The 27,434-nt window shown below is 38.8% G+C and overlaps 1 protein-coding gene across 1 annotated transcript in view; it reads left to right on the top strand.

The window, feature by feature from the left end:
* Nucleotides 1–27,434, top strand: part of zfhx3a (zinc finger homeobox 3a) — a 33,550-nt gene that overhangs the window by 2,477 nt on the left and 3,639 nt on the right. The window contains exons 2-8 of the mRNA XM_066685649.1: nucleotides 9,859–12,630; nucleotides 13,513–13,741; nucleotides 18,064–18,150; nucleotides 18,312–18,436; nucleotides 18,574–18,774; nucleotides 20,682–20,790; nucleotides 22,059–27,419. Of these exons, the coding sequence (XP_066541746.1) occupies nucleotides 9,895–12,630; nucleotides 13,513–13,741; nucleotides 18,064–18,150; nucleotides 18,312–18,436; nucleotides 18,574–18,774; nucleotides 20,682–20,790; nucleotides 22,059–27,419 (8,848 nt within the window). The 5' untranslated portion in view covers nucleotides 9,859–9,894. The remainder of the gene's footprint in view (nucleotides 1–9,858; nucleotides 12,631–13,512; nucleotides 13,742–18,063; nucleotides 18,151–18,311; nucleotides 18,437–18,573; nucleotides 18,775–20,681; nucleotides 20,791–22,058; nucleotides 27,420–27,434) is intronic.

Raw genomic sequence — 27,434 nt, 5'->3', positions numbered from 1 at the left:
ACATTCTGAATGGAGAGTCTCCATTGAAAGGGAAATGTAGTTCAGTGATTGGTTAAAATACTGCAGCCCAGCCTGTAGTCGTATCATATTAAGGCTTACTCGCGTGTTTGTTTTTATACTGCAATATTATAATATATGCAGTTTGCTATTAGCCACGTGTTCCTATATAGCAAACAGTATTGTACTGACATTTTTATAGATTTAAGTGATGAACAAACGTCTGTGTGGTGTAGGGTGACTATAGTACTTTCTTTATTGTGTGTAATGTTAAGTTCTGTTTGTTAATTCAGTGTTATTTACAATATAATGTAATATAAATATAAAAAAGGCAGATTTTATAAGCCTTATTTCAGCTTTTATTAGGGAAATGAAGATGGGATTTAAAAAAGAGCTGTAGTATTTTTGAAATTTATAAATATAATACATTTACATAAACTAATTCAATAACAGTATTTTGGGCAGTGTAATATTTTGCAATGTCAGACCTACCAGCACCAGCAGCTGTGCAACTGAAATGCTATGAAACACATTTTCTATGTATTATTAACTAAACAATATTATTTCAACCATCTAATGGACTGGTGCCCATACAATGTGTTTTTATGCCTTTCATCCAGTGATTCCAGGTGGGCTCCAGACCCACAGTGACCCTTTACAGGATAAAGCAGTTACAGGAAATGAATGACTGAATGAATGAATGAATATTTATTTCACGAAGTGTTTCAGATGTCAGATCTTATTGTTTAATGGGACAGGGATGACTGTCTGCTCGCCTTATTATTAATATTCCACTTTTGAAGGTAAAGTCAGCATCTAATACCATTGTGGATTGTTGTTTAATTAGCATAAGTGTCCTGAAAGTTAGTTTATATAATTAATATAATGAATGAACAGTCAGTAGACATTAGATGTTACAGCCTTTGTGTTAATATATTGTTATTATTAGGGAAAATGCCATTTGGTGAAGCGCATTGGGCATTGTGTTGAAGGAAGCCATTTTAATTTTCACAGCTAAATATATTTCTGATGAGGTTCACAGTGGAAACATTATGCTTTGTAGTATGATGTGGAAGGAAATGGGCATATACTGTATACAACTAAATACAATGCAGAACTATTGAGCATTTCCCTTTAGCACTTTGGCACCGATTGCAGAAAATGTGTATCTGGTCAGTTATTATTGTGTTTGTGGTCCTGCAGGCGCATGCGCTCACCAGTGTTCCTTCATCTTATCATAACAATGGCTGGGTAGAGCTGAGCATACTGATCTACCTCACTCACACTTCTGTTCCCTCTCTCACCCTCCCTCCCTTACTCACCCTCTTTCTCCCGCTTTTGCTCCCTTGCCCACCCTTTCTGTCTCTCTGTTGTCACTCTGCATGCATGCACGCTCACACACACACACACACACACACACACACACACACACTCTCTCTCTCTCTCTCTCTCCCTCTCATCCTACCAAAGACACAATCCTTGGGGCCCCTCTTGTCAGCTTAAGCCCTGCTCTCCATTACGTCCTCAGTGTGAGTGCATGTGTGCATGTTATATCAGTGAGCACTCTCTATACAGGTTTAATAAAGACAGACAGATAACAGAAACGATGTGGTGATTGACTCTCTCAATTCTCATCAGAATCTCCAGCAAATATTTAGCTACGGTGCTCTGCCTGTTTTAGAATAACTGTGGCAGAGAAAAGGAGACTTTAATTTCCTTTGGCTCTGCAACATTTAACTTGACTGTACCCTTTTATAAGATGCACACACTGGAGTGAAACAAGGGTCAACACTGTTGTGAGGTACACATACAAAGAATGGACATTTAATTAAGATATTTAATGCATGAACCTGTAGCTAAAAGTAGGAGTGTGTCCATATTATTATTTTTATCTTTTTGCTAACCCTTTAATCTAATCAGAATAATACTGAAATTATACTTACAGAATCCATCCAGTAACATGAATAGGATATTATGGCAATTTTCCACTGCATGCTACCTACACTAATTGACGGTACTCAGTTTTTTCTTCTTCTTCTTCTTCTTTGCTTTTCCATTAGGCAACTTTTGTACCTTGTACCTGGAACTAAGTACTTTTTAGTGGCTCTTTTTGCTTGTGGTTCCATGTGAGCCAAGTATGGAAACATGACGTGTAAACTTAGAAGAGCACTAATGTAATGCAGTGTAGATATCCTGTACAAACTAGCTATTTGTCTCCAATCTACGCCGATTTCCCAAGCTACATTAGTGATCACATTTGATTTTAATTCTACTCACAATAGCAGCTTATAAAATAACACTTTGGTTTCCAAAGAGGTACAAACATTCCTTGGACTGATCTATCTAAAAACATACACAACTAAGTTTAGTCTCAAAGAACTAAAAGAACATGTGAATACATGGTACGTAAGCACACTTAACATTACCTCCACAGCTGTTGTTTTTGTAGTGGTGGTGGGAGAGCAATGGTAGTCAATACAAAAAAAAAACAGGCACTTAAACCAAGAGTTGAATAGTATATGTACCATGTAGTGAACAAGCACCATTAGTTGCCCTTGCCGTGATGCACTTCAGCACACCTGCATATGCAGGACATCACTAGCTTCTCACACATATCTGGTTTGATTTTTCAAATCTTCTTCCAGTCTTTTCCACATTTCTGTAATTATAGTAATACAGTGACCTTCCAGAGATTCTTGATCAAATTTAGATCAGGATTCCTGGCTGACCATTTGATTATTTCAATGGTAACATATTCAAGGACATGCTATACACATTTGCAGTGTGACATAGAGCGCTGTCCAGCATAAAAATTCCTGGCTGATTGGTAGATGTTTGCAGGGAAGGATCCTTGTATTGCCAAAGGAGGTTCTGCTGAACATTAGCATTCGTTAAAGGCTAAGCACCACTTATTGGACCTCCATGAATATTTCACATTATTTTAGTTACTGACATATATAAGTATGAATTAAAATGAAAATAGCATGCTTCATTTGCTTTAAAACTGACAATTTTATTAAAATGACAGAAAAACCAGAGCTCGCTACGGAAATTCTTAAATGCAACCGTGACGTCACTGGTGGTCAACAGCTGAACAACGCCGCGGTAAAACACCGTTATGACTGACTGTTATGACAGTATCTAGCTAGCTAAATAACAAACATTATCCATGACAATAGCCTAGTAATAAGCTAAACTCAAATTTAGAGCTATTGTTATTCTTGTAAATGTGATCGAACTCGAATTCATCCGACACTATAAACCTATAAAACCGTAATGCAACTAGTGATACGTAGCGTAGTATAATCTGAGCCACCAAGTTTAGCAAGTCAGGCTAACGTTAACTAACACAGACTAAAACAGGCGAAGTAAGTGTACTTACTCTGTTTACCTCCATGTATACAGAGGCTCTTGAACACCTTTCGTTGATTTCCTTACATGCCCATATTGTTGGAAAAGCGCCAGTGAAATGAGCTACAGATAACCAAGTGAGCGGATGATCCTTTCCAAAGTGCCCGTTTAAAGTTGACAAAATTAGTCCATTTTCTGGATATTTTGGGATCTTTGGGCCATTTGTGCACAGATGTCCCACTGTACATTGAATTATTGCAGCCAAAAACAACACACCTTTTTTGTCATTTTGCATTAAATTTAGTGCGACTTCTAGATTTGTTGTCCACCATCTACGTCACAGGCAAGACGCCTATTAGAGTTTCGGAACACCGTTGGGGGGGGGCACCAACGGTCTTTTAAACCTTATTCTTTGAATTAGTAAGAAATAACATGTTTTCTGACTATCAATAAACACAAGTTAGGAACTCAAATTCCACTGTATTTATTTATTTGACACTTTCATATAGCTGGTGCTTAGCCTTTAAATAATTCAGGAATTGGCACCAGGCCCAGAATAGCATGTAAAAAATTTCAAGGTGTCTAATTTTGATCATAGCAATTTCAAATTAAACTTTTTGATATTGTGAAATATGCTTCGCCGTTATCCCTTCTGTTCATTATATGATCACTTTTTAAATGGTCAGACATAGTGACTTATTATTGTGTTTGTGGTCCTTCAGATAGGTGCTGTCTTCCTTCCTTCTGCTTGTAAACTTGGCTACATTTTTTTGTGTAAATGGGAATATTGTATGCATATGCAGTCATTTCCTTCACTACAGTGAATGCACAAGTCAAGGGGATGCTTTTTCCTATATTGGAAGGGAGAGTTACTAAGGAAGTGTAATAAATAGAAGCACTTATCTCATAATCTTTGGCAGTAATTGATGAAAAGCTGTCATGCCAATAAAGTGCGTTGAAATGAAAATGAGTAGACACTAGCAGTCTAACTTTCCATGGAATATATTTTGTTTTCAGTAGCTAGCTGAACTGCTGAACAGTGTTTCTTCTTTTCTGCAGCATCAGCTATCCTCTGAAGTGAAGTTTTTATACAATGGTGAATACACAACAAATGAATAGAAAATGTTATTTATTGTCTCATTTTTTTTGTTTGCATGTGATTAACTCGGCCTACAAGGGGAATTCAATAAGGTCTCTGAATTCAATGAAGTAAAACATATCAAATGTATTTTTATTCAAAATTAAATATCAAAATAATTTTTCTATGTAATCACACTTATTTTCTATACTGTACTTTTACAGTATTATTATTACTGTACAATTAGGTTTTCAACTCTCTGAAAAAGCAAAAAAGATTTGGACTGTACTAAAAACACACATTTATATTATATATCATAAGTACATCAAGAGAGGAGCCCAAGTCCTGGAGTGCCAGTGGTGTTTTGAAAGCTTTTGCATGCCTACATGAAAAAAAAACCCTGGTATTCAATAGATATGTTACAATAAAATAATAAACTGTGGTGGATTCCAGGCTTAGGACCAGATTTGGGTGCTCTTGATCTGGGAATTTATTTTAATTTATCTTTTTCCTTTAAGCTTATTTTTTGTTGTAGTAAACACCCAGCTTTTCTTTCACACTGCCTGGCTTGACTTACCCTATATTTTTCAAAGTCTTCCAGCTTTGCTCTTTCTACTTTCTACTTCTTTTTTTTATAAATCTCTTTTGGCTCCTGAAAGGACTTAGTGTTTCTAATGGAAATGGTGCATTAAATCACACATCAAAGGCAAGCACACAGTAGAGGAGACAGCTGTACAAATAGGGAAAGAGTAGGGTGATAGAGGAGAGCAGGACTGAAGAATATGGGATTTAGTAACTATTCAGTCAAGTATGCTGGCTACATTAATGAAATTATATAGTTGTGTATTAAAATAAAATAAAAAATCTGATCTGATATAATACTGTACCACAGGATTCTACTTTTAAATTGTGTTGTTTTTGAAGTGTTTAAAGCATATGCAGTATGTGGACAGAATCATCGTACACATGCTCTTTGCTGTTGTCCTACTGATTTTTTTAATTACCTCTTGATCTAGGCCTGAGGATTGGATTGAGCTTAAATCAGTGAACACATCCTTAGCACAGTGCTAGTGTCCTCCTCTGGCTTCCAGTAAGTTGCTTAGCATTCATGCTATTGATTTTCCTATAAGCACTTTAAACCCCTCCAGCAGTCAGGATCAGAAAGAGCTCAATATAACAGGCTGAATCTTCGCACGATCTGCACTTTTAAACTGGGAGGTTGAGCAATTACCTCACACAAACCCACATGTGCACACATTACATTTAGCGTGTGCTTGTGTGTGAGTACATAGACCCCGATTAGCCACAACATTAAAATAACCACAATGTGACTAGATCCATTGTCTGTAAAATGTTGTGGCTTCAGGTAGGAAGAAAGTGGGGTGGACCCTATGTGAAGCTCTAATGTATTGGCACAGGATATTTGACATCTTTTCCAGTGCATGATTTCAATTACAGACTGTAGTTCATCTGTTGCTCTGCTTACTTCATCAGGCCCTTTTTATCTGGTTCTTCAATGGTCAGGACCACAATAGATCAGGTATTTATTTGAGTGGTGGGTCATTCTCTGCACTGCAGTCCCACTGAAGTGGGGATGTTGGTGTATATTCTTTTTAAAGAGTGGCTGTCACACCGCCTGGTGTGTTATTGTTCTTATGTTAATCTTGTACGTCTTTCTTTAGGGTTCAGCATAGACTCCTGTATTTCTTGGTGTCTTAGTTCAGTGAAATTGGACTCTAATCCTATTTGTACAAGGGAGGATGTATTCTCTTAACAAGATGACAAAGCACTTTTATAAGTCATTCTAAATAAGTCTATCGGTTAAATGCTTTAAATATAAATCTCCGTCAGATCTAGACATTGTGTGTTCTTGCTTTATGATGACAGATCAAATAGAATAAAAATGTAAACCACTTCTTACTCAAATAGCTTAAGGGCTTGTGCAGCTTGTGTCTCCAGAGAAACCTAAGACCTCTGAGAGTTTAGCCTGAAGGTTCTGGAATTGATAAACCCTTCTAGAGGCAGCCCTTGACTGTGAAGCCTACAGTTTGCTATAGCGGAACTTGCTGCTTAAGTTGGAGGGATGGTTAAGGAAAGGGACACATTGGCTGAGAGATTAATTGAAGAGATTTTACTGATTCCAAGAAACATGCCTCATGCAATATTCAGCATTCAGTGATGCAGCATGGCAAATACTTATTGATCGCAGTATTGTCCCTTTTTATCTCTCTCTCTGTATGTGTGTGTGTGTTCCTAGGTGTCTCACAAAATAATCTATAATTTTAACATCTGATGTGACGATATGGATGTTTTTTTTTTTACCAGGGTGGAAAACAAACATATCACTGCACTTTAGTGGTTTACCTCCAATTCTGTCCAAACAAAAGTCTCTATAAAAACTTTAAAAAGAATGCCTGCAGCTTTTAAATGTTCATGGATAAGGAACAAAATGATTATTTATTTTGTATTTGATCAATTGCAGAATCACACCTATAATAGTAATAATAACAAGACTAAACTCTGATTCGCCTTTTACTCATTGACCTTTTACACCCAGTTTCATTGCAGGCTTTTAATTTTGTTTCTCTATTTAAAATAAATATGAATCTAGAAAGCAATGTTGAACAGGTAGAGTCTGAGGTTAGATGCTAATTTTGACCCCTTTTTCACAATTCATTATAACTTTTAAGTTATTTCTTGAATTTGATAGGAATTATGGAACTGTTTTTATTAATATTAGTTCCCAACTTTCTGTTAAAAAAATAATTAGAAATAAAAAAAAATATTGCATTTGGAGCTGACATGTACATGACACTGACATATAACTTTGAATGTTGTGACATTAAAAACTCATTAATATTATGTAACAAATCTATTAATGCATACTATTTATTTATTTTATCCTACACAAAAATGCACATTTAGACTGACTCAGTAACATGCACAGTCAATATATTAACCACACCCTGATTTCAGATTCATTTTCACATTTAATGTGACCTGTAATATGTGTCAATCACTTGTACAGTAAACAGAAGTCATTTTATAAGCAATGCTATTAATAAAACTCTAAAACAGGTGTGCACACACTGTGTTCAGAATGAACAAATCACATTCCAAATCATGTAAAATAGTAGTCAGTACACTGCCACTATCAACTGAACTTTGTTTAAACCCATATTTAGTTCAGCTCTTCTAGAAGGATTTTTTCAGATGTTCTCCTTACAGCAAAAGCCATGGCCTTCAAAGAGATCTCATTATTGAAATGTCTCAATAGGCAAAAAGGGTACAAAAATATCCATAGCATTAGGCAAAAATTATGGCACAATCGTGACTTTACCAAGAACTGAAGGTCCCTCCAAAATGAAAGAACACATAAGATGGAAATTGGTCTGGGAGGCTGCAGCAACACTAAAGGAGCTGCAGGTGTATCTGGGACATACTAGTTATGTAATACATGTGATGACAATCTCCTGTATTCTTCATATGTCTTTCAGTGTGTTGTGAATTGTAGAAAATATATGTCATATTATCTGCAGAAACAATTCTAAAATATAAAAAAATTATTCTTTGCTTAATGACAGTAAAATGCAGATTGTGGCCAAACAAATTAGCCACGTAGCCACAATAATGACCCACTGTCCAGTGTAGTATTGTTCAGTTCTTCATTTCAGGAATCGCTCTTTGAGGAAATTCCTTTGGGTAGGGAAGCACATGTTGTCGATCTAAATGCTTTGAATGGTGACTCACCAACAGCGCTCACTACTGCAATGTCGAGTTCTCTTGCATGTCTGTAGCTGAAGTGACGTACAACAAAAGGGTTTTTTTATGCTCACTTTTGAAATGGATGTTAGCAACAGGTTCTAAAAACATTGGGACAAGGGCAGGTGTGTTCCATCACCTTTACTCTTAATGATACTCCAATTGCAGTCAGCACCTTATATTTAATGCATAATACATCAAATATTTTCAGTTTGTCTGCTCTAGTTTTGTACCTCCTTCACTACAGGATACTGCTGTTGTTATCCATGCAGAATCTAAATTGACATTGTCCTTTTAAAATATTCAAGGCCTTTCCTGAAAAACTTGTTTATATTGTTCAGCATTCAGGTGCATTCACAGGTGTGCAAGTCATCCAAGCCATGTGCACTAATGCACCTCCATACCACCATGGATGCTGGCTTTTAATCCGCATGCTGAAAACTCTTCTTTACTCTGGAGGACATGGTATCCATGATTAGGCCTGTTACAATAATCATAATAATTGTTTATGAAAGAATGACTGTCACCAACATTTTGACCAGTATGTTGATTTGTTTAAAACTGAGGTTGAATTTTGTTTGATATTTTTATTTGACATGTTATGTATATAGGATATTTAAATAGGACATTGTTTATCACAATTAATGGCGTGTAATCTCCTTATTATGTTATTTATATTGGCATTAGTGGAATAAAATGGTCTTGATATTGTTTATTACAATTCTTTTTGGCACAATATATCAACAACAAAAATGGCTACTGTGGAAGGAATTTTGATTAATCTGACCACTTTTACTTCACCTCAAGTAAACTTCATTGAACTAATGTCCAGAAAAGGCAGCAGTGTTTCTGAATCCTATTTATATATGATTTTGTATTTGCATTATAGGGATTTAACTTGCATCTGTGGACGCAGCAATGAAATGTGTTCATGGACAAGGTTGTCTGAGTCCATGTCGTGATTGCCACTATAGAACCTAGATACCTGTTTATTAATTCAGGGACACCTGTGGTCCTGAAGATCACAGCCAACCAATAACTGTTTTGGGAATTCTCCAGATTCTCTACTCTTTTATATATCATGTAATATAGATGGTGAATTCCCCAGGTTCTTTGCCATTGTGAAATGTGACTGTTAAATTGTTTCACTATTTGCTTACAGTCTTTCATCGAGTGATGAACCCCTCCCCATTTCTACCTCTGAAAAGCTCTTTGAGATTATCTTTTTAAAAAAGATCATGTCACTGACCTGTAACCAATTAACCTTATACATTTTTTGTTATGGTTGTATTACACAACTTCATCAACTTCATCAGTTTTTTGTTGCCCTGCCTCAACATTTTTGGAATGTTTTGCTGGCATCAAATTAAAAATAATAATAATAATAATAATTTCTCACTTTCAACTTAATATTTCCTTTGTACAGTGTTCAGTTACACAGTGTTTAAATGATTTGCGCATTATTGCATTTTGTTTTAATTTACATGTTGCACAGTATATGAATGTTTTTTGTTTTTTTTTTGGAAATGGGGTTTGTAGTTCTCTGCTGGTATATTTGCACAATAAGGTAAATTAAAAACATTATAATATGCCATATGGTATTGTTCTGTTTAATAAGAATAAAGGCGAGAAATCTGTTAAGCCTCCCCTATTATTTTTCTCTTTTGTAGGTCAAGGTGGGATGAGTGTGTCCATTAACTGGGAGGATGGAGTGCTGTGACTCTGTCTCAAATGATGGAGCCTCTGGGCCTTATACAAACCAGCCTTCAGGGTTCTGCAGCCCTACTTCCAGCCTAGTCCTCCTGTCTGGAGATAAAGTCTCTCACTTAAATTCGAACACCCAGAGTGTACCAGGATGGAAGAAAGGAGAGGGGGAGGAAAATGGAGACAGGAGGACTTATGGTGATGGATGTAAACACAGCATTGAGGAAAAGAAGGTTGATGAGTTTGCTGTGAGTGAGAAAGGAAGAGAGATAAGAAAAGAGATTGATGAGGATGGTGATGACATTGATGAGGTAGAACATCAGATTGGAGAGATTGTTTACCAAGCTGATTGTTCTGCTTACATCCTTGATACCCAGAGCCAGCCACCAAATGGCGTGGTCCCATCCTCCTCTCGTCCCCTCATTATTAGTACGTGCCATTTTTCTTCCTCTCAGAGCTCTACCTTGAAGAGCTTTCATGTCTTCCACCTGAATCACCCCAAGAACTGGTCCCACCTACCTGGAGACATTTCTACTTTGCTGTCCCGCCAATCCAAAGATAGCACTCATGCCAGGACAGCTCTTTCTGAAGCAGGACAGCTGCTGCCTAGCAGAGATAAACCCATCCTGGTGTGCTTTATGTGTCGCCTAAAATTCAAACATGTACATGTTTTTAGAAGTCACATTTCACAACAACACAATGTCACCCTTAGCACAGAGGAACAGTGCCTGCTCTCACTCCAGCACACTTGTGCCATCTTGCAGCCTGTTGGCCCCAAACACTGGCCACTCCTCAGCTTCCTAGAACCAAAAACAAGCAGTGAGCATGCTGTGTTAACCCAGTTAGCAACCACAAACCCAGGGCATAACTCAGTGGGCATGCTAAGTCAGGAGGAGAGGGAGAACCTCCAGATCTGTAACCCAGGACTCCCTCTCCAGCCCTCTCTACCCAGAGCTCCCCTTCCTACCTCAGCGCTGAGCCCTGCCAAAGACCCTTCAACCCTGGGCAGAGAGGGCACACAGAGGAACAAGGATGATGACTTGTGGAAAGATGGATGTAGCAAAAAAGAAGAGGAAAGTTTGAGTTCAGAGGTAGTTTGCACTGCAGAGGATGGTATGAGCGATATTAGCAGCAGTGGCAGACAAGAGCACATTAGTGAAGAGGCTCTTTCAAACCAAAGCATTCCCAAATCTCCCAACTCTGTCACCATAGCAACCAGCTTTATGAACAACACCAAATCTCTTACAGACTCTGAGTTAGAGTGTGGAACAAGCTTTAACTGCCATGGCCCAGCTTCAGCCTCCCCTAGCGTGCACACCTCACACAGAGCCTCTACTCTAAAAGACTTTGCCAACCAAGAAAGTGTGATTGCAACAGAACCAAACAGCATGTCAGAAAGCAACAGTACCATGGAAAAAGAACCAAACAGCAGGCTGTGTAATGACGACAAAGTGGCCTACTCCGAGTTACCCAGTAGCCATAGCAATTCTCAGTCACCTGTCCTCAGTCCACCGGTAACACAGCCTAACACATCTTTGCATGAGGATGGTCAGGCAGAAGTTGAGCCTAAAGGAAATTTGTTGATTGGGGCCGATGATTTTTTCGTTGTTGGACGAGAGGGTGTCCAAGGATCATCTTACTCTTTTGGGGGTCAGGTAACTGTAACACACTCACGGAACTCCTGTAAGACACTGAAGTGCCCAAAATGCAACTGGCATTACAAGTACCAGCAGACTTTGGAAGCCCATATGAAGGAGAAACACCCAGACTCTGAGGATGGGCAGTGCCCTTATTGCAGTAGTGGGCAGAGCCACCCACGCCTGGCTCGAGGGGAGACATACACATGTGGGTACAAGCCTTTTCGTTGCCAGGTGTGCCAGTATTCCACCACAACCAAAGGCAACCTGAGCATCCACATGCAGTCAGACAAACACCTCAACAATATGCAGAATTTGCAGACACAGACACGTCCACATGCTCCAACATCCCAGCCTAGCACACTGTCACACACAACCCCCATTCAGACCACCTCACCCTCTGCTTCTAAGCTCCAGGGACGTGCATCATGGCGATGTGAAGTATGTGATTATGAAACCAACGTAGCACGGAACCTTCGTATACATATGACTAGTGAAAAACATACACACAACATGCTTCTCTTGCAGCAGAACCTGGCCCACATGCAGCGTCAGCGCAGGCAAAGTGCCACTGAACTCTACCGTTACTGCCAAGCCCAAAATAAGCTCCCTGACCCCAATGTGGCACTGCCACCAGGTGAGATCTTACAAGAACCTCTTCAGAAGCCAGAAGAAGTGGACCCTCCAGAAGGGTTGTTTGAATGTGCATTGTGTGGTCATTTCACCTCAGACAGTCTGGAGGCACTTGCTCAACACTTAGCCACACAACGCTCATTGCCTGATGCAGATTGGAGGAGCACAACTGGTGATTCCCATTACTGCAGGCTTTGCCATTATGCCACGCCCTTGAGAGCCAACTTCCAGCTGCATTGCCAGACAGACAAACATCTGCAGCGTTACCAGCTGGCAGCACATCTGAGAGAAGCTAGCAGCAGTCATGGAAACTCTGAGGAAGAGGAAGAGTGGTTGCTCAGGTGTGTTGCTGTTGGTATCCAAGTGCAGCTGAGGTGCAATGCATGCAACTACGAGGCTAACAGTCTGGAGAAATTAAAACTACACACAGTGAACACCAGACACGAGGCCAGCTTGAGACTGTACAAGGTAAATAACACTTACACGTTTTCTACAGCTGTCTTACCTCAGTCACCAGTTATCACTTCATACTACAGTAGCCTTTACTTATCCATTTTAACAAAAAGATTTTTTTCTCCCCACACACCTTTATAAATTCATCCTGCTGGTTATAATGGATAGGCATTAGGCCAGTATGAATATTATAAACTACAAGCTACTGTGCACAATCAGTAGTTACTGGACTAGTCAAATTTTCCATTATTTCATGCAGTGCCAAAAAGATACTTCTTATGAATATTATTTGAAAAATGTATAGGTTATCCCTACAAATCCCTACAAGTACTGTAAGTTTAATATAAAATCTAGGACATTGCAAGAGTGTACATCGCAAACATGAAGAAGAAACACTCTCTTGCCCCTAGGCATCGGGTCTGTTTTGTAATTGAGATTGATTATATGTTATTTTTCCCTTCTGCTAATGTGGTCCATTAGCCCACCACATCTCTAATCGGTTTAGCGTTCAGAAAAGAAAGTGGACTTGGACGTTGTGTGCATGATTGTGTTCTACACATTTAGTGAGCTTATTGTTAATGAATGTCAGATTGAAATCCCATCATCTCAGCAAAGGGCTGTGGAAGCCTATGGTCATTTCACTGACATTTTACTTTTAACAGAATTCTACTTGCTTTTATGCCGTGTTTATGATCCTCAAATTAAGAAATATTTAGTTTACAAAGCATTAGTTGATCACACACCAAAATTCTGAGAAATTAGTCATCCACATGCAGCTTCCCAGAGAATTTAATGTTTTTTTTTGTTTGTTTGCTTTTATAAAAGAGATTTCTGAGAATAAAACATAAATAGGTGTTAACAAATAGCTTTATTATTATTATTTCATTCCCCTTTCAGTACCTACACCAGTTTGAAGGAACAGTGTCTGATGGTGGATGGCTGCACTGTGTACTGTGTGATTACTCCACACAGAACAGCCTCAGTCTTGTGCAGCACTCCAATTCTTTGAGTCACCAGAGAGGGGAAGGATTACTACGACTACAGCAAATCCAAAAAGGCTTCCAGGATGAAGAGGAGGAGCTTGGTGCCATCTATAAGATCCAAAAGTCTCCTGCTCAAGAAAACGGTAGGAATTGAAAAATGCATGGCCTTTCAGCAAAGAAAAAATTGATTTGTTTTTCATAAATCAGAAATCTACATTTAAGAGTAAAGGTTTTAAAATTATTTACAGAAAAAAGTTAAACAGTAGAGATCTGCTTCCTGAGCAGAAAAGAGACAAACACAAATAGTTCTATGTTAAATAACTTCCCATTGTTAGTTAGGTCAACTCTTTTCAGTGTTTCAGAAATAATTGGCATGGGATTATGTCAGATCATTCTAAAAGGGTATATCTGTTAACAGCAAACCTGAACTGGATAGGTGGTTACAGACATTGAATTAATGAAAGTTTTCTGCTAATTTAATTATTTATTTAGCTTTTAATTGTGCCTGACCAAATAAAAATAAATATCTCCAAAATAGCAGCTTTATAGGAGTAGGAAAAAACTTAACTTTCAATGGGAGTCAAGGTAAAAACATATTTTTCCCACATTAATTTTTTTAATATGTCATTTTCACACAGTATGTAAAAACAGTGTGAAAACAAAGCTGCTGCACTCAAAATGATGTTGTGAAAACTGACCAAAATAAAAAAAATTGAGATGCATTTTTTTATATGGACAACAATAATATACAATTCTTATTCTTTGTATTAGTAATTATAATATATATATATATATATATATATATATATATATATATATATATATATATATATATAATAATTACATTATGTCCAATATTTTCCAATTTTTTCCATTTTGCTTTTAACTTTGGGTAAATAGAGGAGAGCGGATCCCAATCCCAGTCATGAAAGGCACACTGTATATACTGCTCCCAACACACCTGATCCAACTGAACAGTTCATTAACAAACTGTTGATGAGTTGTAGGGAATGTGATAAAGCAGATACAGCAGTAAAATATGCATCGCATTGTGTCTCCAGGACATATGGCATTGGCAAACTGACAACTAAAAGTAGTTAAAAGATAAAAATTGTTATACAAATCCTACGTTTTGAAAAAATATTTTATTCCACATTTTTAAAACCTTAGTCTTGTCTCTTGTGGTTTGCTTGCTGCTGGAGTGTGCAGCTGTATGGGGTGGCAGAATGGCTGGGGGAGGGCTGAAAGGCAAGCAGAGAAATGCAAGTCTGAAAGAAAAGGGAACAAGAGAGAGGGTGGTTATTTACTCTGGGGTAATTGAGAGAAGCTGGTTGTAGAGTCAATTAGCATTTGGTTCAAACACCAAATGAGCTCAACTAATGACTTAAACAATAGCTCAATCCTTGAACTCAGAGAGAGAATGAGAGTGAGAGATTTTTGTAGAGAATGGCAGGAATTGATTGTGTTAATTTATCTGCCAATAATCAAGCTTGTTACATCCTCACTGCCCAGAAGGAGGCCTTGCTAAGGGTGGTGGCCAATCAATGCAACCGATAAAGGCCTCCCCCCACTAATGAGCAATGAGTTAATTAATGCTACGCAATTAATCTCTAAAGGGAGGAAGAGAGACAGAGCAATTGAAATTGCTTAATGTCTGGGTTCCTTAAGAAACACACATTGAGATTAACATGTTTGATTTGTACTATTTCTTGATTTGTTTTTATCTTCAGAGAATTTACTTCAGATAAATTCAGTTTTGATTGGTTCTTGTTAGGCTGGCTTTAACTTTTTGTAGCAGATAAAATATACTCTTGTTCAGATGTATTGCTTTTTATTCCATCTGACTTTCTGTTGACTGTGGGCTTGATATATATGGCACTAAACTAACTTACCCTTTTAAAAACAATATTGTCTTTATTGTGAGGTTTTACATTAACACTGCAATTGGCCTACACTTAAAGCTAATGTCAAAAATCCTCTTCAAGCACTAGTATATATTCCATCAAAATGTTCCCATCATAATGAGGTTATAGTGCAACATAAACGTGAAATAAATAAATTTGCTTGGGGTTTACCATCACTCATGTTAATCTGCGACACCCTCTTACCTGTTTGAGTGTGAGACTCTAGCTGAAAACTGTAAGAGGTGCTAAGTGACTGGCAATACTGAGTCTTTTAGTGAAGAGGAGGCTGAATAAACAGTGCTGGAGTGGATCACGGTGTCTCAATGGCTCTCTATTGATCTCTGTTGGAACACCAGGGCATTCCCTAATTTATAATCAATACCAGATCAATGCTGCCAAGCATTTGTATACTGATCTCTGAGCCAAGCAGGAAGTGCTGATGAGGTGTGTGCTGAGAGTGTGTATGGAGTCTGTTAGTGCGTGCAAGTGCATTTTATCACTTCATTATTAGCCATGTTGACCTCACAGCCCTGATGTGGATTCATCTGTTCTTTCTTCGTGTAAAATAAATAACTAGGCGGCCGAATCATGCACCTTCTGTTGTGGAAATTTTGTCTGGCCTAATGTTACGTGTGTTTTTTGCTATATATTAATTGATTATTTATGTAAAACAACTGCTTTGCAGCTTATTTGCTTATGTTTTTTATGTAACTGCTTTTTCCATCCGTATGCCTGTGTATGTGAAGAATTGTCTGCTAATATACTTTACTATCTTTGATTTTGCTTTTATTCGTGTGTTCAAAACAAAATTAGAAGTGCTCTTTTATAAATGCAAATAATGTAAAGAAGGTAAAGAAACGTAAGGGTGAGTGATGTATTTTTTTTCACCTTTAAAAGGTTCTTCACTCACACATCTCGTAAACAAACATGGCTGTTTATGGAATACAAAAGGGTTCTTCTATGTTATCGCTCAAAGTATCCTTTGTAGCACCTTTATATTTAAGAGTGTACTGTATAAGGAAGCACATAAATACATTGTTTTGTTCAGGTTTTTCTTATTTCTTCCAGTTGAATTAAGCAGAAAAATGAACCAAACCACATTTTTGTCTGGATTCGATGTCGTTGTGTTTTGTGAGTGTATGTGTGGTGGGTGCAGTGGAGCATTCATAAGCAGAGCGGATTTGACAGTTTCAGGTTATGTGTCCTGTGTTTATGGCTGTGTAGGCCTGATAGGAAATCAATAGTATGTCTGTCAGGATAATTGGTGTTCAGCTGGCCTCTCCCTCCTCCTTTCTTTCTCTTTGTCATAATCACCCTCTCTGAGAACCACTAGCAGATACCTCAGCTGTAGTTTGATTGGTCTGTTATGACAACCCTTGTGGCTTTTTGTCTCCTCGGGCTTCCCATTCTATAATCCTCAAACACCTACCCAAATCAGCTCTTCTCTTCTCCTCCCCTCCCCCATGTATGCAAACAATTGCTCTGCCAAAAAAGCAGAAAGCCAGAAAGCATTGAAGAAGGGGACAGAGGAAGAGGGTGTGCTTTGGGGAGTAGGTGGTGGTGTGTTTGTGTATCCTGAGGCAGTGTCTTGTCCTCTTGCAGGCTTTTAGACACTGAAAAAGAACAACGGAATATGTCTGACCTCTTTTTGTGAAGCTTTGTTTGGGCTCTTTTTTTTCTGACTGCTCGCTCAAAGTAAGGCCCTCAAAAACTAGCCATCAGAGTGAATTGGATACTTTTAGATAATGTGACATGCAAACAGTAATTCTTGCCTATTTACTAGAGTATCACTCTGTGTCATATGATCATTTTCTGCTTTGTATGTAGAAGGCAACATATATCTTCAAAATAAAAGTGGAAAATATACTGCGTTTCATAAAATGGCAAAGTCCTTTTAAATTATTCTTTTTCTTTTAAAGGGCTGATAAGCCTGTTATGCTATGTTCAAAGCTTTTAACTGTTCCTCCAATTTGTGCAGTGAAATGGACTCTGAGCAAGTGACCCTCCTGACCTCTGCAGCATTATCTTCCTTCTGTGACTTTCAAAACCCTGTCGGTCAGATGAAGAACTGCTGACACGGCTGAGCTTCAGCTTTCTTTCTTTCTTTCTTTCTTTCTTTCTTTTTCCCCCTGTCCCTTCTCACCAATCTCCCCTCTAGGATGGGTGGTGGTGCACAGGGTGGAGGGGGGGGGGGTTGAGTTGCCATGAAAAGCAGCAGCTTGTCTACATAATTTGCTGTTGTAATGTGCATGTGCATGTTCAAATTAGAGAGGCCTGCCCTGGATAGTGTAGGGTGACCCCTATAGGTTAGAATGCGGTTTCACACTTCTCAGTACACAAAGACAAAGAGATTCAGATATGTTTTTGTTTGCTTGTTTGTTTATTTGTTTGTTTTCATCCACAAAATGACATTTATGTTCTTAAAATGATTTTACAGTATTCAAAAGACATCCATAGAACAAACAACTCGAATTGTATTTCAAACAAATAAACTGTTCACGGGTTAAACTCTTGTCAAGATTCTCTTTTTCTCCATCCGATTCCCCCACCCCCTCCCTTAGATGTGAATGAGATGGAGTCACCCACTGAGATTACTGCTGACCAGGAGGAGCAAACCAAACAGACTGACAGAGAAGGGGAGAAAACAGGTCAGAAAATTATTGAAGAAGCTTTTTTTCAACAAATTTATCATGGATTTGGATCTTTGACAGTACAGACATTTTTAAAACGTGATAAGAGTGTGCTTTTAAGTGGAGAATACACTGTACATCATTTTGAAATTGTGTGTGTACATGTGTGTGGTTCTTAGAAGGAGAACAAAGTCACAGCAAGCCTTGTGCCAGTCCTAAATTCCCCATCTCTGCCTCTGAAGACTCTGATGGCGTTCTACCTCCAAAACGGCTGTGTACACAGGAGGATATCTCCTCAGAGCAGGTGAGTATGGGGGCAGATGACTCCCTGAAAATGCAATAATGCTGTACCATGTGTAGCATTTGAAATTAAAAATGAAAATATTAGTGTTCTTTTTCTCCCCTCACTCACTTATTTACTCCATTCCCCTCACCCCTCAGGTGCGACAGTGCCCATTTTGTCGATTCTGTCATACTGATATCACCCGTCTGAGGAGTCATGTAATGATCCAGCATGCTGTGCAGCCCACTCTCCGCTGCCCGCTGTGCCAGGACACCCTGCGCAGTGTTGCTTTACTGCGCACTCACCTCACACATGTGCACAGTGTCACTGCAGACTGCACACAGAAACTCATCAACACAGTGAGTGTCTTATATTTAGATTAAATACTTCGGCAAACAATTTTGGCACAATTGTAAGTGTAGTTAGTTGTAGGACTGGAATTTAGCCAGATGCAAAAATGCACATCAACATCCAGTCTTTTTTTTTTGATAGCTGCATGAAAAAAGTACCACATAACCTTGCAATAATGCTACTAATTCTAGAAGATTCATTGACAGAAATTAGTGTATTTATATCTAGAATTCAGTGGGATACTAAATTTCTAGTATGTATAAAGCATTTAACTTAGCGTTTCCCATGTTTTATTTTTTTAATATAATGTAATGTATACAGTTACATGACTGTACTATTTATGTAATTTATGTCTATACTATTTATGTCATTATGTGCATGTTTAATTTTCTTATCTTAGGTAGCCAAGTTGTTATTTAATATCTGTTTATATACATTTTTATATATAAATCAGTTAAACCTACCTTCACATGTTGCTGTGCATGATGTAGACGTAATTTTAGTATATTTACATGCAACATATATTCGGCAACATATATTATAGAAATTACGCCTTTCTGTAATATTCGCCTGTGCTCCAAAGCATTAACGGGATTTTAACTAAAAACAGACACAGAAGCTGAAAAGGCTTTGCACAGTGACACCTCTTTACAAAATGTTAATTTAAAAAATGTGTGTGTGTGTATATGTATATATAATATTTGTATATATAATATGTATATTTAACTGCATAGTCTATTTGACACACAGATAATAACTTATATTTTCTGAACTAAAGAATGCCATTACCTGACACTCATTTGACTAATTTGATACAAATCCCACAGACAATCATGTTACAATTGCATGAAAAAAGAATTCTAGGTTTTATAGCATTGTTTGCCAATAGGCTGTATACATCAAAAGCTTACAGTATTATATTTGTCTAAGTTATGTGTGTATAGAGTCTTAAATAGACTATGCAGTTGAGTAGTTATTTTTATTTATAATTGAATTGGAACTGATTTAGGAAACAAGCTTGTCATACCGTAATAATAAAATATTTTTTTGGCTTGCCTTTGTTAATTCAGTTGCAGGATGTTCTAAAGCATAAACAATGAGACCTTTGCCAATAAATCAACCTTATGTTTTGTCACATTCTTATGCTTTTTACAGCTGTTGGATTTGTAATAGTGCTAAATAACATTTCCTTTGCATATTTAATTTTTTCTGTTTTGAATATTCATCTCTCTATCTCCCATCATGAATCTTTTTGTCCTGTATCCCTCCAAGTCATTTTGTCTGATATAGTATAATGAAAATAATTGAGCTTCATTAGTCCTAATCTGTTGCTAGGCCGTTTTCGTTATGAATTGTGCTTCCCAATTATGTGTTTAAATGTGACCTTGGGAAGGTCTCAATGCTTGCCCTTGTCCTCTAATGAAGCACCTTCCTGAAATGGCGTGCTTTGAGATGGAAATGGCAGCCATTTTGTTTTGTTGTGGGACTGTTTTGAAATGCCTTTCTGCCTCACAGATACACTGTTTTGCTCATTTTAAAATGAAGAGGACAGAGAAAGAAGGGCGGGTAAACTATATAGCTTTATTTCCAAGCTAAGCACAGTGTGGATTTGGGAGAGCTGTCACTCTTAACCTATGAACTCAGTGAAGTGTTGCTTCCATGACAACAGCGTCATTGCTCTTGTCTGTAGTCTGATTTAAGCATTCCTTAATTGCAGTGTGCAGTGTTAATTACAATTATTAATGTTGTTTGTGAGCATATGTGCTCATACTTTTGTACAGTATTTCCAAGGTAAAGTATGGGGTGACTACAAGTATCAACTGGAGTAGGATTTATTTATTCATTCATTTTTTTATTTATTTTTCTTTAAATCATCCCATATTAACCATGTTTTCTTTCCCTTTTTCATGAACAGGTGATTGCCTCAGATGTATTGCCAGAGAAGATGTTCCTACCAGTGCAAGACTCTAGCACCCAGCAGACAAAGACAGATTCCAGCTATAATGGAACAAAGGGGACTGATGGTGCGTATGTCCTCAATCTGAACTCTAGCAGACAGTAAAATGGCGCATGCTCAGTATTACAATTCTGAGTTGATTATCACAGAAGCACCCTATAATGCCTGTTTGTAAAATATGGACAATACCTCATTGATGAAGCAGTGATCAACCATGTTTCTTAACAAAGTGGAACACAGTAATGAACAGTAACTAAAAATATTTACAGGTACAATGTGAACTTGAATATCAAAGAGATGGTGATGTTTTAGGCCATGGGCAGTGAGGATTTCTCATTCCATCAGTGTGGTAAAGGTTTATCTGTCCACAAGCTTTGTCCTTGAACAATATAAGTCACATTCTAGCAAAATGTAACCGTTTGTGAACTCTAATACATGAACAATAAACTGCATACCAGCCAGATTCATAATAACTGTTACAGATTCAGTGGTGTACTGCTGTTATTTGTTGTTTTATCCAGGTGGTATTGTTTATTTTCTCAATAATAAAAATTTCCAGAAACTGGTACATATATATTTAATGAAAAACAAAATATTTTTTGGATGTAAAATTCTTATTTACTGAGTTTTAAAGGAAAGCCATTTTCTAATTTACAGTAAATTGATAGCAAATTGTATGGAAATGCATTGTAGAAGTTTTTTCTAGGAGTATGCAAGTTATATTTTGTTACATATCTATTTAATAGGGCTAGCCTGACTGTACAAGTACATTTAGCTGGTATTCATACCCTTATTTAATATTCAGAAACATTTGTTAACGTTTTAGGCCACAACACTATTACAGAAGATTTTCTAAATTTTCTGATGCATTTCAGAGCTTATTTATAAAACCTGGAGTAAATAGCTATTACTTAATGATGGATATGACATTGTTCTAACAAATTGTGATATTCCCAGATAAAATTAGTTAAAGTTTTAGTCAAGTCAAATATTTTCTTTGAGCAAAGAATCCCAGAGCATCCAAAGTCACTAGCCACATAGGTTTTCTTAAGTCATTTCCACACGTGAACATGAGGGAATCAGGAGTAAAAAATATTTAAGAGAACAAATAGTTGTTAATTTATGCAAACGCACAAGCATGAATTCAAAGTTTGTAAAGTGTTATTTGGGCTAGCCTTACTAATTAATATTAAATAACACACTAAAAGCAAAATAGAGTCTCTATGAACAATTTCCCTTGAATGTTTCAATGCACTTTTGTTATCATTAGCAAGTGTTAATGTGTTAGCTGTTTTCCGCATACCTAAATGTATCTATTTTGTATTTGTTTGACAGAACAAGGTGAAGTTGAAGAAGAAAGAATGACCACTTGTGCACCAGAAATATCAAAAATTCAAAAGGAGCGTTTAGAAGATGCAGAATCCGCCAAGGAAAATAATGCTGCTTTCCCTTGCTGGCAGAAAGGCTGTAACAAAGTATTTACATCTTCCAGTGCCCTTCAGACACACTTCAACCATTTCCACAGCCAGAGAACTCAAAATCCAATTTCAGATCGCCATGTCTACAAGTACCGTTGTAGTCAGTGTAGTCTTGCCTTTAAAACTGCAGAAAAACTGCAGTTGCATTCTCAGTACCATGCCATAAGAGCTGCCACCATGTGCTGCCTCTGTCATCGCAGTTTTCGTACACTCCAGGCCCTGCAGAAACACTTGGAGACCAGTCATCTGGAGTTAAGTGAAGCTCAGCTGCAGCAACTCTGTGGGAGCCTTCTATTGACAGCAGACCTCCTTGGCTCTGAAGGTCAAAATCTAGGTGAAGAGCAAGAATCACTTGAAGATGGGAGGGTCAAGGAAGATGAAGAAAGTGACATGGAGGAGAGAATAAGTCCTAGTGACAGTGATTTGGGTTTAGTTAGAGAAGAACTTGATTCTAATTCAAAACATCCTATAATCCCTCAAAGAAAAGGCCCAAATCTTTCAACAGAGAAATTCCTGGATCCATCAAGGCCTTTCAAATGTACAGTCTGTAAGGAATCTTTCACGCAGAAGAACATCCTGTTGGTACACTATAACTCTGTCTCACACTTGCACAAAGTTAAACGTTCCATGCAGGATTCTTCAGCTGGCATGCAAGAGTCTGTCAATATCAGCACAGATCACAAACCCTTCAAGTGTGGCATTTGCAGTGTAGCTTACAGTCAGAGCTCCACCTTAGAGATTCATATGCGATCTGTGCTCCACCAAACCAAAGCTCGTGCAGCCAAACTTGATACATCAGGTGCCAACACGTCATCTGTTAAGCCTATGCATAGTAAGGCAGTGTCCATAACTAGCAGCCCAGCAGCTGGCTCACCTGCATCCTTGAAGACCATGACTGCTATGAGCAACGCAGGTTGCACCTCAACACTCAGTCAGCCACAGCTCAACAACCAAGAGATAACTGATTGCAATGTTGTATCAAGCCAAAATGCCAGCCATTCCTCTTCATATGAGGAGAGTAAACAGAAACACTTTGTAGACATGATTGCTTCAACCACAAAGCAACAACATAAATTATTACAACAGCAGCAACATCAGTTGATACAGGCTCAAGCACAGATCCAGCAAGAGCTCCATAAAAAAGCAGCCCTCATTCAGTCCCATTTGTTCAACCCAGCACTACTTCACCATTTTCCCCTCACAACAGATGCTCTCCTTCCACTGCAACAGCAACAGCAGCTGCTGCTTCCATTTCTCATCCCTGGAGGGGAATTCCAGATTAACCCTGAACTAAACCTAAAAAGCTCAGGGTTAAACTTTAGTGCAGCAAAACCTATAGCATCAGAAGATTGCTCTGATTCAGTTCAGCAGGATGGTCTTCAGTCTTCGTGTAAAGAGCTACAGAATGGAGATGCAGCTCCTCACCAGTCACCACCTGTGGCTCCTGAGGAAAATGTTTGTGAAGCTGATGGACAGACAGTGACCTCAGATCCTGAGACTAACAAAGGCACAGAGGAACAAAGCAATAATAAAGAAGCAAGGAAGGTAAATGAGTCAGTCTCTGAGGATAATATTCAGCAATTCAAAGCACAAAAAGACCTTGAGGATGAGACTTCAGGTAGTGGAGAAATATTCAGTGAGTTAATTCTACCACGTGTAGCTCATGATGCGCCTGGAAATGTTTCAAAAGCTTTGCTGGAGAACATAGGATTTGAGTTAGTTGTGCAGTTTAATGAAAATAAGCAACAGTGTCAGAAAAATCAGGCTGAGGTTGTACCAAATGGAGAGACAATATCCATCACCAAAGAGGTGTGTCATCCAGAGTTATTGGGGAAGCTAGAGTGTGGATCCTGTGGGAAACTTTTTTCAAATGCACTGATACTAAAGAGTCACAAGGAGCATATTCACCAGTCCATGTTTCCAATGCAGTCATTAGAGAAATTTGCCAAAGACTACAGAGAAAAGTATGACAGACTTTTTCCATTTAGACCTAAAACCCCTGAGTCATGTCCCTCTCCCCCCTCCCCTGATACACCTCCACTTCTTCCCTCATCAAAAGAAGCAGTTCACCAGAAATCAGCCTCTGGTGTTCCTGTTGCAACAACTAATGCCAGTCCCCCTACTGTCTCTACACCCCAAGTTCCATTAGCATCAATTCCTTTATCCCTTGACCTGCCACTCTTTCCCCCACTCATGATGCACCCCATGCCCCTGCAGACTCTACCCCCTCAATTGCCCATACATCTTCCACCTGTAGAGGCTGGTCTCACACCTGACTTAGCCCAGCTCTATCAGCATCAGTTAACTCCTGCCATGATGCAGCAGCAAGGTAAAAGACCTCGAACCAGGATCACAGATGACCAGCTAAGAATTCTGCGGCAGTATTTCGACATCAATAACTCTCCAAATGAAGACCAAATCCAAGAGATGGCAAACAAATCTGGCCTCCCACATAAAGTTATAAAGCACTGGTTTAGAAATACACTGTTCAAGGAGCGCCAGCGCAATAAAGACTCACCATACAATTTTAGCAATCCACCTGTCACAACACTAGAAGATGTCAAAGTGGATTCCAGGCCATCCTCTCCTGAGCCTTCAAGGTTTGAGAACTCAGGGGGAAAGAGATCCTCAAGGACCAGGTTTACTGACTACCAGCTGAGGGTCCTACAAGATTTCTTTGATGCAAATGCTTACCCTAAGGATGATGAATTTGAACAACTCTCAAACCTCTTGAATCTTTCTACTCGTGTCATTGTTGTGTGGTTTCAAAATGCCCGTCAGAAAGCTAGGAAGAACTTTGAGAATCAGGGAGAAGGAGGAAAAGACAGTGAACAGCGAGAGGTTTCAAATGACCGCTATATTCGTACCTCTAACAACACTTATGAGTGTAAGAAATGCAGTATGGGGTTTCAGCGCATTTTTGACCTTATCACTCATCAAAAGAAGGTTTGCTATAAAGATGAAGATGAAGATGAACAGGAAGGAAAGAATGAACAGAATGAGTTTTTGATGGATCCTAAACCTCACAGCCCATTTCAATCTTTAAGACTTTCTCCAACACCCTCCATGTCCACCCTTTGCAGTTTGACTGAACTAAATATAGAGGCAAAATCTACAGATTGTGAACAGCTAGAGCCTGATCAGTTACACCCATACACAGTCTCTGGTTCCCTTGAGGAAAATGAACACACAACAGAAGCATCTCGTGAACCTGAACTGGGTCCTGACAACGCAAACCTTGAAAAGTCAAATAAACACCCAAAACCTTCTAATGAAGAAATGCAGCTAAGTGCTAAAACATGCTCCCCATCACCTGTTCATCAACACAAACATTCTAATCCACCTGTGGTCGAGACCAGCCCCGTTCCATCACAGAGTTCTCAAAAAAGTTTTACCTCATTGGCAAGTCCTTCTCAACAGCAACACCTAAAATCTGCACCGCAGGTCTCTCCTTACCACTGCATTCAATGCAAGTTGAGCTTCCCTTCTTTTGAGCATTGGCAAGAACATCAGCAGATGCACTTCCTTGTTGCTCAGAACCCTTTTGTTACCCCACAGTTCCTAGACGCCAGTGTAGACATCCCTCTTATGCTTTTTGATCCATCTAGTCCGTTGTTGGCCAGGCAGGTCCTTTCTGGAGCATTTCCACCGATCCCAACTAGTACGTCCTCAGTGGCAACCATTCCTGACTCAACCATAAACTCCTTAAAGAGGAAACTTGAGCAGAAGTCAGGAAGCAATTCATTAGAAAATGACTGGGAAAATAATGGAGATGATGGTCAGCGAGACAAGCGCATGAGGACTACCATCACCCCAGAGCAGCTGGAGATATTATACCAGAAATATCTATTGGATTCTAACCCAACACGCCAAATGTTGGATAATATTTCGCAGGAGGTGGGCCTAAAGAAGAGAGTAGTACAAGTTTGGTTCCAGAACACTCGAGCCCGTGAGAGAAAAGGCCAGTTTCGTGCCCTTGGTCCACCTCAAGCCCACCGACGTTGTCCATTCTGTCGAGCACTATTTAAGGCACAAACTGCCCTTGATGCTCACATACGCTCACGTCACTGGCACGAAGCAAAGACTGCAGGATTCAACATGGCTATGTCTGGTATGACTCAAGATAACGAAGGCTCTCAAATCAAAATAGATTCTTTTAATTTTTCTAATTGTTCACAGATTCCAAACCCAGGAGATGAGCTGAGTTGCCTGGACTCTCCAACTACTAAAGGTCTAGATCTGTCCTCCCATCAGCAGCGTTTGAGTCCTAAACCACTAAAGGGTGGTAGATTAAATGATTTTGAAGGATCGTCCATTTCAGTACAAGAGATATTTGAACATGGCAAGCTAAATAACTTTGAGGGTACTTCAATAAATGTAGTTCACAATGGAACCACAGCTTATGAAGAAAACAACTCAGTTGAGGAAAAACCCAACAGCATTGATCAATTGTCTTATGGCTCTGAGAGAGAGGTCTCTTCAGAAAATGAAGATAAGATGTCCTCAGGGTTGGTTAGCCCAGCAATTAGTTTCAGTGCTAAGGATTTTGAAAATGATTTGGTCTTGGATTACAGTGAAAACTCAAGCTTAGCAGACCCTGCATCTCCCTGTCCTGGAGGATCCAACAGTCAAAGCATAGACAGTGACAGGCATGGACAAAAACGCTACCGAACGCAGCTGAGTAATCTGCAAGTGAAAGTGCTCAAAGCTTGCTTTAGCGACTACAAAACCCCCACCATGTTGGAGTGTGAAGCTTTGGGAAATGACATTGGACTTGCCAAGAGAGTAGTACAGGTGTGGTTTCAGAATGCTCGTGCCAAGGAGAAAAAGGCTAAGCTTAGCCTTGCCAAGCAGTTTGGCACAGAGAGCACATGTACTGACAGACCCAAAACAGAATGCACTCTGTGCTCTGTTAAGTACAGCGGTTGTCTCTCAGTACGGGACCATGTATTTTCACCGCAGCATCTTGCTAAAGTAAAAGAGGCTCTAGGGGGACAGATGGACAAAGAGAGAGAATATATAGACCCAGTAAGTCTGTGTCACATGATAACTCCTCAAGGACTGGATCAACTCAAGAAAGCAGGTGATGTCCTGCCACAGTCTGCAGAGAGTACAGGGGTCATTGGACTCACTAGCCCTCAGTATTTAGGCTTGCAGACTGCTGGTGTCTCAGGAGTTGGCAGCACATCAGTAGCAGGATTCTCTTCAACAAAATCAGGTATTGTATGTTATT

Source organism: Hoplias malabaricus, chromosome 11 (assembly GCF_029633855.1).
Source record: "Hoplias malabaricus isolate fHopMal1 chromosome 11, fHopMal1.hap1, whole genome shotgun sequence".
Taxonomy (NCBI): domain Eukaryota; kingdom Metazoa; phylum Chordata; class Actinopteri; order Characiformes; family Erythrinidae; genus Hoplias; species Hoplias malabaricus.
The sequence above is the reverse complement of the archived record's forward strand: the minus strand, read 5'-3'. Positions and strand labels throughout refer to the sequence as shown.